This window comes from Simochromis diagramma, unplaced genomic scaffold (assembly GCF_900408965.1).
Source record: "Simochromis diagramma unplaced genomic scaffold, fSimDia1.1 OVJJ01000293.1, whole genome shotgun sequence".
In the NCBI taxonomy this organism is placed as follows: Eukaryota; Metazoa; Chordata; class Actinopteri; order Cichliformes; family Cichlidae; genus Simochromis; species Simochromis diagramma.
The window spans coordinates 1678608-1690504 of record NW_024386801.1 but is presented as its reverse complement, the minus strand read 5'-3'; the positions used below and the strand labels follow the sequence as shown (position 1 = coordinate 1690504).

Here is an 11897-nt window from a genome sequence, read left to right as displayed (position 1 = left end):
AAGAGATTAAAAAATTAAATATTTTTAGGGGACTTATATAAAACAATGCTTGAAAAAATATGCAACTAGAAATAGTTCCGAAAAAAATCAAAACACAAGCGGAACCATGAGTTTGAGGCTCTTGTTTTGCTTCCGACTGTTTTGACGGTACACCAAAATGCCCATGCTAGTCTTATATCTGTGAGTCTGTGACCGCTGTGATGAAAATGTGTCGTTTATGACGTTTAATGATCTGTACCACTGCGCTAAAATTGAGGTTTTGAAAACAGTTTAATCACAGTCATGGCTCGAGTCGTGAAAGTGTTTCGGACTTTGCGAAATCATTGGAAGAAAAGCACATTTGCTGTGTGTGTCTTGTCCTACGGTGGATACTGGCTGTATGGAAAACACTGGTGGGTATTTCATGCTATGAATGAGACAGAGTGCACAAATTCCCGTTTTCGCGTCCTAATTATGTACAATATTTCATCAGTGACAGCGTCCTGCGCAGAGAGGCGTGTCTATTAGCCAGGGTAAGGTGTCACTGAATTATTACTCCAAAACACAAGTTTCCTCTTTGTGACAGTTATCCTTAACATCATCATTTGTGTTAGGAATATGGACAGCAGCAGATAGCACCACAGGAGCGAATCAGGAAAGCAACTGTGATTTTGAACCCTGCAGCTTGCAACGGGTAAGACGCATAATCTCCAGACGTCTCTCTGAGAGTCTTGTTTAATTTTTCTCAGAATATTTACAGCTTCCTGTGTTAATTTTCTCCAGGAAAGCCAACAACCTATTCGAAAAGAATGCTGCTCCTATTTTACACCTGGCTGGTGTGCAGATTACAGTAGTCAAGGTATTGTTTTCTATTTCAATTGGATATTTATCAGGTAATAGTGTCTCTGAGAGTGTCACAGAGCATGACATCACATCTAGATATTACATATCCCTCTACAGACAGACTATGAAGGTCAGGCTAAAAAACTGATCGAGTTAATGGAAGACACAGACATGCTGATCGTGGCTGGAGGAGATGGCACGTTGCAGGAAGTGATCACAGGTTTACTGAGAAGGCCAGACCAAGTAGGTGTAATGTAATATAGTAGCTTAATCTGACATCAGTTGTCTGTAATAACTATATTCAGTCTGATACTTTAAGTAATTAAATCTTTCTTTTGGTGGATGTTTTCTGACCACAGGACGTCTTCAGTAAGACACCAATTGGATTCATTCCACTAGGCTCCCATAATTCCCTCAGTCCAAGTCTTCATCTCCTCAGTGACAACAAGGTCAAGTAAGTAATGTTTCAGCATCACACACAAAAAGATCATTACATATTCCCACGACAAACTTCACTGGGTTGTTATCATGTCACTCAGTAAATCTATAGTACAGAATTCCCGATTTCTTCCATTAACTAGAATGTTTTTAACGTCATTCATTTTCCAGGGACATCACATCAGCGGCACTGTCAATACTGAAGGGAGAAACTGTACCGCTGGATGTGCTTCAAATCAAAGTGAGAAACTGCTTATATATTGCTCTACATAGCTTTAAAGTTACAAACTAATGTCTGCACTTATTTAAAAACATCTTGCTGTTTTTAACAGTAAGCCGGTAAACTGGATTCATAAAGCACATTTTCCAAAGTTATTTAATATTTATTTTAAAAGCCATCAGGTAAAAAATATATATATATTTTAAAAAACATATATGAATATTTATTATAATAAAAGAAAATTACAAGAAAAAATAAATGCGTTTTATCAGTTTTTGTGAGTATTCTTTTTTATTTTTCCATGTGACATTATTTTTCAAGTTTAAAAAATATATACATTGATTTATTTTGATGATTTTCTGTTATTCTCCTTTAGTACCACTCAAACTTATTTATTCATTGACTTTCTTTTCATATTTTGAATACACGTTGGCCTAAATGTAAACATAAACTATTCTTTTTAATTTTCTTCTTAATATTTAATATTCTCTTTTGCCATGTTGATGACTTTAAATTCAGCAGAAGAAATAAGCAAATTTAAATTCAGGTCTCCATGCAAATTATTTCATGTCCAAGGTTTGTAGTAATTAAAAAAAAGTTCTTCCCAGAGACTTCAGAATCCTTGGCACTCGGGCTGTGCCATATCATATCATCTGCAATAATATACATTTTTCCATGATGTAAAAGTGTCATATTGCAGTATCTGTCCCATCTCAGTGACACCTGTTTATGTTTCCTAGTGCACACAACTGAAAGACAAGCCAGACATATCTGACAGCAAGCGCTGAATTTCAGTTTTCAATTAGGGTTCAGTAAATAAGGAGCTACTTCAACAACCTCTAAAAAAAGCACAGATCAAAACAAACAAAGAAACTCTGTGGAGTATAACCAGGTCAAGAAGGAGGAGAGACTAGCAGCTGGTGATGTGCTACCCAAAAGTAAACAGATGACACAACTGCATACCGCTGCCATATGATAGGATGAGCAAACAGTGGATGGAAATTACTGGCGTGGTTACGTGGTGGAAAAACATGACTTTAAGCAGCTCGACCCACGACACCAAATCCCAGGTAGAAAATATGAGATATAGAGAATCATATACCCATCCCTTTTCCTGCAAATGGTCAATAATGGCCGACTCAATAAAGTAAATAAAGTATGCAATGGCAAGTTAGTGACTGTTTCTGTAATTACAAGTAGAGATGTGTGGTGCTCTGATTCTACACTCAGTCAAACGGACAGTGTTTGACTCTTAGAATATAAAATACAATAAAAATAAATAAATACATAAATAAATTGACAACTAGCTAAGTGAGGAAGTAAATACAAAGCTGAATGCATCATTTAAAAAAGAAGTACTTTACATATACATGTTGTTATCCTTGATATTTAATGATGCACTGAAACTATTCTCAGTGCTATAAAAGTGGGAATTTAGACATGAGACATGTTCAAATGTAGTTTTTAGCCGCCAGCTGTAAAAGACTGATGGAGTATTGCTGTCAGTACCCACGTTTGTGAATGTGAGAACGAGGTGACATGTCTACAGGGAGAAACTGCATTGTTTTAACACTTGGACAGGAGTTTGACTTTGAAGTGTATGTGCTTGTTTTCCCAGGGAGAGAAAGAGCAGCCAGTCTTTGCTCTGATGGGACTGCGTTGGGGGGCTTTTAGAGATGTGGCTTCAAAAATCAGCAAGTAAGATTACTCAACACTGTGACTAGACGAGGAAGACAACGATTCTTTACATATAAGAATAATTAACCATAACATTTCCCTACAGATATTGGTACCTCGGACCGCTGAAGACAAATGCGGCGCATTGGTTTAGCACTCTGAGGGTAAGGATGTTCTCTTTCCTCAAACATGCTGGCAAAGCGATTAATATGTGCAATTTCCCCTTATTTTCTCCTGCATTGAAAATAACAGCAAACATCTCACTCTATTAACCTGTTGTGGTGTAAGATTCACATCCTTACAAAAACTTGGGGGTACATTTTGAAACGAGTCAGTTGGTGCAGATCACTCGTGCTATGGATGCGTTTCACGTCTCCCATTGTCTCCTTTTGTGATTCTGTGTCTGCTAACCCAGTAAGATGAGTGTTTACTGGTTCATGAGGCTCTTATATACTGGCTAGTGTATGGTTTTTTTAATGCAGAAGTACAGTTGGCAATATTTGCTCCAGATTTTCACTTTTCACAAATCATTTGAGCCGTCCGTTAGTCCTGCAGCCTGAGCTGTAACAGTTTTAAAGCTATTCCTGTTCAAATTTGCAAATGTTTCTTTTTTATAAATCTCAAACAACATTCTTAGTAGAGAGGTAATGACACTATTCATTCACTACTATGTTTTAGGAGTGGCCTCTGGTCCGGGATGTCTCTGTGTCCTATTTGGCTCCCACGCTCCGGCCCCCCGACCTGCCCCCTGTGAAGGCCCCCAGGCCGAATCTGATCCACCGCATCATCCGCAGGCTGAAGAACTACTGGAACCCACCAGCTGAAGGTGAGCGAATGTGACTGAACTTGAACAACTTGTAGCACAACAGCCCAATAAACACTGTTTGTCTAATTGTTGCTTTGGTGGTTGTGTGTTTGGTCAGAGCTTCCAAAAGTGGAAGAGCCAGAGAAGTGGGAGGAGCAGCAGCTGTCAACGCTAGAGCTCTTTATTCAAACACACAACAAAAACCCAGTGGAGAGGGTCAGTTAATATATTATATATGTAAAGCTGTGTTGCTATTCTTAGAAAAACAAAAGAAAACATCATGTCACTGCCCCTTTTAAGTGCTCTGTGCCTCTCGGAAGTTTTTGCATTCTTTATTTTAATTTTCAGCGCATCAATGACTCCCTCAGGATCAGTGCAGAGCCTCACAACTTGACCGTGGGCGAGTTCATTACTGCGGGGTCAGTAGTGTTTTTCCCTAAATTTCTGAAAGTGTGTGATTGTGCAAAATGCATTCAATGATTTTAATCCTTCTTCATAATAGCAATAAAAAAGCAGCAGACCCGAGTGTATTCACTGAAAATGCCACAGAATTGGAGGCTGGTGCTTGCTGGCTGCAGCTGCCAGAGGTCAGAAATCCTTTAAAATCAAACCTGCTTTAAGGCTGTGATTCTATAAGTCAGTCTACTTCCAGAAGATCAGCGTGCGAGTTTTTGCCCTGACATTTAACTTTGCCACGGTCCCCGCAGGGCGCCTCTGGCTTCTACAACATCGACAATGAGGAGTATGAGGCGATGCCTGTGGAGGTAAGGCTGTTGCCACGGAAACTCCGCTTCTTCATCAGTGCCGAGCGCAGAGAGCAGCTCCTCTCACAGATCCAGTGATGAGAAAACAGAAGCCGAAAGAAGACAAGAACAGCGGGACAGAAGCCGAATTCGAGGGAAGCCAAAGAGCCAGATGCCATCAAACCCAGAGTTCACCCTCAAAATGGATTTTTGCTTCGCCAGCAGCTTTTTAAATGATCATGAAGTGCTGCTGGGGGCTGTTTTACTCCATGTAAACATAAAATATTCAGTACCAGTTACAAAAACAACTACCTTACAGGCTGTTTGCTGTATGTAAAAGGACCAAGGCTTCTTTTCTAAGCCAGTAACCCATGTACAGGCTGTCTTACAGGATGTTTACTGAAAAGTTCACTATTAACATGGTCAATAAAAATAATGTCTGCCCGCCTCGGTGCAAGCAGTTTTTCTCCCTTTGTGATATTTATGTGTTCGATATCAAGGTTATAAAGCCATCAAAGCTGCACTTCTGCTGGTCTTCTTGGAAAAATTGTCGATCTCATTTAAAGAGAAAGGAGCAAGTGACTGAGTAAAGATCAATGTGGGGACGCTGTGCCGACCTGAGTGTTTTGCAGTAGCTTGGACCTGGAGTTTTGGCACGCTGCACGGAGATGCCGAGTCTGATCGGACAGATGGCGTTAAGACAGCAAATCTGCAGGATTAAGCTTGTGGCTGCTTTGTGGGGCCCGTTGAGAATGCTGTGGGTTCATTTTGGTTTGGTTGAAAAATCTGAAGGTTTCAGGCGGAATATAAACATAATTTCTACGTTTTTGCTAAAGAACGACTGACTTTAAATACAGTTTGTTTGTTTTTTACAAAGGAGGACTATTAAATTGAAATAGGAAAATGATGCGGTGTTAGAAGAAGATTAGATAACACTTGAACCGTATCAGTGTTTTATTGTTTTACAATGGCAGTACAGTGAAACTGACAGTTGCTCATGCTATTGAGTTCTCGTGTACATTACTGACATCTCTTACAGTGTTTCGCATTAGTAGAGGTGAAGACTTGTTATTGTGTGATTACGCTTACAATCAAGAAAAAAACAGTCACACTATTTGGATACGTTGCTGCATGTGTGCAATACTTTTGCCGTCTGTGACATTCAGTAATGTGAGAAGGCTGTACAAACGAATCATTTAGCTAATGCTGGTACACATCTGTGAACAGTTCCACAAAGAAGGCATTTTATACAGTGGTTTGTGTTGTGCACATTCCCTTTTTTTCTTTTAAACATTAAACATACACCTGGAAAACAAACGCTGTCAGAGGAAAGATGATATATCAGCTGATAAGTGAACAGACTAGGTAGTCAATCGTGGAAAAGCTAAGGTCATTCTGAAGTTCTCATGACAGTGTACGTAATGTTTTCAGAGAAATCAGTCACCTTGCTCTTGTAAGTTGAAAAAAGTCACATTATGATAAGGCCCCATTCAAAAAACAGGGCTTAAAGGGGACCTACGATGCTCATTTCCAGGTCATGTTTTTGAACGGATACTACTAGAGTTGCTTTGCATCACTCAGAGTTCAAAATAATCCTTATTTGTCTTAAATACTGGGCTGTGGTGCAGATCTTTGACGTTTTAGTTTCTCTTCCTTTCTGATTGGCTGCCCCTCACGAACAGGAGGTGGGGCTTCTCATCTACACAGAAGCAACATCTTAAATATATAACACTGTGAAAAATGACTGTTCAGAGAATCTGCTTCCCAGACCTCGTTATTTGAAACTTTGGCCACGTTTAGTATGAGCGTATATGAGCCACTAAGGAAATGCAGAATAGGTCCCCTTTACTACCCTTTTCTTAAATATACAACACTTAGTGCATTTTATTTTCTTAACAAAGCCAGAAAAAATATGCTTGGGGTGGAGTACGCCAGAGAGAAAGTTAAAACCACTTCTTACATTTTATACAAGGCAAACGTCAGACTTATGTGTTCCAACATGGAACAAATTATCACCGTGGTTGGCAAAGGGGTGGCTGAAATAAAAGCACTCTGCCAGCAGTATTCAAAAGACACAGTTGGCCCATTTCTAAAGCTGGGTTCACTGATGAAAGGACTGAGAAAAACAGACGGAACAGACCGAGTCCTTTCCGTGAATTTGCCCACAGAGGAGGAGTTAAAGCTTCTGCTCGGCTCAGGACGTTACAGGGTTTTTTAAACGCGCACAAAGAGATCTTTGTCATGAACACATCTGAACAGGAGCTGATCAACAAACAGCTTCATCGATGACGCTTTAGTTAGCAGAATTCTAAGAGACATATGAACTTCTGCTCGTGAACAAGGCTCTGCAGTAGTTTGAAAAAGAAAATGTGACGGCTCATTTACAGGTGCTCCCGCTCTGGAACAACTAGATGGCTCAGACTGTAAATCATAAAAACAGCATATAAAAAGTTCAATTTAAGCGTGACTGTGTGTATCGGGAAACAGTCCCGTGGCGGACGTGGTGCAGCATTCACAATAAGAGTTACACATTCATTGAAAAGTCTTCCACCGATTATGACAAATGAGAAGCTTCGACATACAACAATGCAAAAGGTTTCCAGAATGCGTCGATCTCCTGCACTCTGTGATATCTAAATATTGTTTAAGGTGCATGAAGGTGAGCAAGGTCCTTAGAACAGCTTTTCCCTTATCACTCAGATTCATATTGCTTCCTTTTTCAAAGGCAATTAACGTGGTCCAAAAGCTTTTTTTCCCCCTCAACCATTTCAGGAATAGTCAGACAAAAAAACAAAACATAAGAACAGAATTACAGCTGTTATTCTGAGGTCTGTGTGATTCCCCAGGAAAGATATCTGAAGTGCACAAATTCATTTCGAGGAACCTTAAATCCATTTTTTAGACAAACCACAAGTGGACGTCAAAGTGCCGGTGACTTCACTACAGTAGCAGGTGCAATCATCAGACAGTTTACATTTTCATCCAGTGCTTCAGTCCTGGTCACTTAATCAAAGTCAAACAAGTATGCACACAAGAAAACTGGTTCAGACAAAAACAGCAAGGAGTGACTCGCATAAGATGTTAATGGCCACAAGTCTGCTCAGCAGTATTGGTGTTTATCACCCACTGTGAGGAAGTGCACAATGTTAGGTGTCCTTTTCTTCCACAGTGGTTGGAAACAGTCTCCTCAGGTTAAGATGAGACACACACACAGAAGAGAAGAGAGCAGATGAAGTCCCAGGATGGAGGCAGTGTCTTCAGAGTCTTGTATTTGTGACCCTAGTAGGCACATATAATCCAGGCTTCCGAGTTTCCCGGGTTGAATGGGGTTCAGGGGCAGCAGAGGTTGTCTATGACCAGCGTTACATCGAAACCATAAACCTCCAGCAGGTCGGCAAGGAAGGCTCGATCTCCCTGGGGATCCAGCCCCATGGCCCTCACGTGCTCACCGGTGAGAGTGGGGTCGGCGCTTCCTGCTACCTCTGACAGGGTCTGGAAGATGCGGTTATTAAGCTCCATGAAGAACCTAAGATGAGATTAAAGGCAACTGCATTAATACGTGGGCCACACTGCACTTGTCTGAGTATGACTCAAGTCCATTATCAACCATGCAACCAGCTGTCAAGGACTCACAGGATGAAAAGATCCTCTTCATTTGATGTGCAGTCTTCACCCACCTCCTGAGAGTACAGCAGCAGTTGCCTTTGAAAAGAAAAAGTCAGTCACTGTAAAATCTAAAAATAACAAACGCTCATTTTGCAGCGTATTTCTATGACCACAAAACAAATGCATTTTGCAAATTTAAACAAAAAGAAAGAGGAGCGACACAATTTTAACGCACCTCTGCTCAGTCAGCTTCCTGTATTTCTCCTTGTCTGCTGCGGTCAGCCTGAGCAGCTGCTGCAAATGGCTCCTGTGAGTTTTCACATTCTGGTTATCGATATAGACGTCATACAGCTCCTTTTTCTCCTCAAAGATCTTCTCCGTGGTGCCTTCAAACATATCATGTGGGAAAGCATGTCTATATAAAAGAACTCATCACTTTATGTTGTAAATCAAACATTTACAGTTAAACTTCACTCACAGGCCACGTATGACAGCTCTGTTTCCAGGGCAGAGATGTCGGCTATGTTGATGTAGAAGAAAGGCCGTAATTCAGGCACAGAAACTCCAATGCCAGGTAATGAAACGTTGGCCAGGCAGCAACAGCAATACACTGAGGGAATATGAAAATACTGAATGAAAACCCTCCAAAAAGAGGAAAAAACACCACACATGCTTCTCTGTTTGACTATTCGTTACATCTTGATCCCTTTGCATCACATTATTGTGAAAACAGGATGTGCATACGCAGTAAATCACATATTACTAGAGCTATAGAGAAATGTGCACAAGCTATGATTAAGCAACTCACCCCTGTAGCAGACAACTCCTACAGGTGGAGGCGAGAAGATGAGTATGCGCTTCCGAAGCAGCGCGAACTTCCACAGCACCATTATTTGCTCCCCGAAAAACTGGATGAACTGGGACATGCAGCCAGCCGGGTGGGTGATCTACAGGGTGCAAGTAGTGGCAAATGTGGTCATTTTTGGGGTTACGTTCGATGTTTCAGAGCATTCAAGACAAGGGAGCATCAGTAACCAAAGTGTGTGCTTTCAGACCTTCATTTCAGGGTGCATGCAGCGGCTTATATTAGTAACACTCCAGGTCGGGCAGGCGGTGACTAGTCCGTTTCCTGTAGGGGGAAGAATGGCCTTCTTATCCTCATAGAAGGCCTCTAGTGGAGAATACTGGCCAGGACACTGCAACTGGTGTCTTCAAGGGGATGACAAGGGGGAAAAAGAAGGAATGTGAGCAGATTAAGCTTGAACTCACTTCTTTCTGCACATTCCCACCGGTGCTCACAGCTCATGTTACTGCGTGGACTTTAAATTTAGCCAGTGTTTGGTCCTCCTAACGCAAGAGCACAGATTGTGCAAAGCAGAAGTTATCCATAAATTGCACAGTGAGATCATCTGAGGCCAGCTGTATGAAATAAATTTAACTTTTCTATTTGATTTAACCACTTAAGCCATACAGATCACACATTTTAGGCTTGCTACTGCAAAGTGTCACACATAAAATGTAGCCAGGATTTCCACACTCCCTTCAAGTTACAGCAGATCTGCTTTAACTGTAACCCAAACCTGTGGTTGTGTCACATACTGTATTTCTACAGTCAGTGAGAGTCAGGATTTTATCACAAGGAGAGCAGTGTTTCAGAAGACAGGAGGAGAGATGCTGTTGGCAGTATTTTCTTCACTCCTGTGCTAAGACTTCATAGAAAAACTGCATGTCAGTGGGTTCTTGTGACAAAAGCTGCAACTGGGATCCTGAGTTCATGTTTAATAAATGAGCCTATATTAAAGGCAGGCATATAAAAAGGAACCTGTGGGCAGGGTATGAAGAGGAAGGAAGAAAACAGCAACTCTACATGTCTCACCTGACTTGGTTCTCCAGGAAGTGCATGTAACGGTAGAGCAGAGTGTAGGACGGAGACAGAATTCCCACAGACTTCATTCTCGCTCCTCGTTCCAGCTCACTCTCCACGGGCATGTTCGCAAAACATGCCAGACCGAAGTAGCCACCCTTACGGAAATATCTGTCCAGTGGGCATAACGGAGAGCAGGAGACCGTCAGACTGACAGATTTCTGAGCCTCATTGAGCTGAAAATCTGACATGTGGGAGTACGTACATGAAGTCGCTGGTGATCCGATGAGAACCGCTGGCCATTGACTTGAATTCAACACCATCCAAGTTGATGTCATGAGGCAGGCACCACTCTATCATATTCCCTGCCATTCACAAATACACACACACAATAACCCATGAAGTCACTTCCTACGCTGTCTACTTTCATCCTGGCAACTTCCTCCAATCCTGCATGTTAGTCATGTGTTAGCCAGAGGTCAGGGAGAGCAAGAAAGCAGTGACTCAGCCAACACAACTATGTAAAACGTGAAGAAACTTAGGAATTAGAGAGTTCTGATCAATTCTACACAAGATCTAAGTGGAAGGATTTCCCCTTTAGACGATTTGGGACTTCAGTAACTTATTTTTGCATGAGCTTTAAAGGATGTTTGACTTTTGTCTCGTGTTGAAAGGTTGCCTCACAATAGCTGAGGTTATTTCTTCGTTGTGGCTTTTATGAAAACCGTTCAGCATAATGCACGGTTGCACAGATAAAGATGTCAAAACATCACATGATCATCATTTCTGCGGTTACGCAGTCCATGTCTGAGAATTTTAAATGCGAAGGATAAAGAGACCAAAGTCTGCTTGCTCACCTGATCTTGTATCAAAGGTAACCACAAACACGGCCACTATCTGGTCTTTTTCCTCCCACTGATCCTTCACTGAGAGGCCGGGGAAAGGGGCGTTACGGTCTGCACCGAGAGGCTGCGGGCGATCCCAGCCGTGCCCGGACAGCTCGGTTCGGCCCGGGCTTCCGTCCCCTTTGACAACAACAGCAGCTGTCACATTGCGTGTCGGACCGGGGGGGATGATGATGGTGGTGGCGTCGATGGTGGTGCTGCTGCTCCACCCAGTACCAGCCGCAGTGTCTGTCGGCGCACTTTTCTCCGCCGCGGAGTCTTCTTCTCGCGGCGGCTGAGGCGTAGGTTGAGCCGCCTGGTTCGGATCGGGCGGTGGGATCTCCTCCCAGTCCAGGAGCGGGGCTCGGTCCGACTGTTCCACCATGGTGCTGCTGCAGCCTCCGAGGACACGAGAAAGAAGGGGAGAAAATACACAAAGCTCCGACGCGTCGAGCGGGTTAAGCACGGCGTGAGAGACGGATCATGCTTTCCTGCTGCTCGCGGAGTTGTTTTCTATGTATTTGTAAGCGTGTCACATCCACGGACGGGGCTTCTTTTCCTCCTCCTGCCTCACTGTTTTGATGACGTAGCCCACTTCCGCCCACGTGTCTATATTACTATTTAATACAGTGACCTATTTTTTTTTACATTTCCCCTGTCAAATACACAAACTTTTAAGTTACTTACAACAATGAATATTTGCAACTGTCCTTAATAATGACTGTAAAGCGACTTAATAGGCTCATTTAAAAAATATCTTATAATGAATTTTTATTCTTACTTTCAATGTCAAATGTTAGCTTTACGTAATATCCCCACACTACCCTAACATTAACGA

General features: G+C 42.0%; 2 protein-coding genes across 2 annotated transcripts; one reads left to right on the top strand and one right to left on the bottom strand.

The window, feature by feature from the left end:
* The first annotated feature begins 130 nt into the window (after positions 1 to 130).
* agk (acylglycerol kinase) lies at positions 131 to 5168 on the top strand. The gene is made up of 14 exons (XM_040025025.1): positions 131 to 392; positions 473 to 512; positions 594 to 673; positions 763 to 838; positions 940 to 1065; positions 1182 to 1276; positions 1432 to 1501; positions 3099 to 3178; positions 3264 to 3321; positions 3836 to 3983; positions 4081 to 4178; positions 4311 to 4381; positions 4465 to 4549; positions 4670 to 5168. The coding sequence occupies exons 1-14, from the start codon at positions 283 to 285 to the stop codon at positions 4802 to 4804; spliced, it is 1272 nt and encodes a 423-aa protein (XP_039880959.1). The 5' UTR covers positions 131 to 282; the 3' UTR covers positions 4805 to 5168.
* Positions 5169 to 5635: 467 nt separating this feature from the next.
* On the bottom strand, positions 5636 to 11832 carry dennd11 (DENN domain containing 11). The gene is made up of 9 exons (XM_040025024.1): positions 11033 to 11832; positions 10441 to 10540; positions 10188 to 10346; positions 9367 to 9520; positions 9120 to 9258; positions 8790 to 8921; positions 8547 to 8697; positions 8339 to 8407; positions 5636 to 8231 (listed from the first exon to the last, which is right to left on the bottom strand). The coding sequence occupies exons 1-9, from the start codon at positions 11442 to 11444 to the stop codon at positions 8036 to 8038; spliced, it is 1512 nt and encodes a 503-aa protein (XP_039880958.1). The 5' UTR covers positions 11445 to 11832; the 3' UTR covers positions 5636 to 8035.
* Positions 11833 to 11897: the final 65 nt, after the last annotated feature.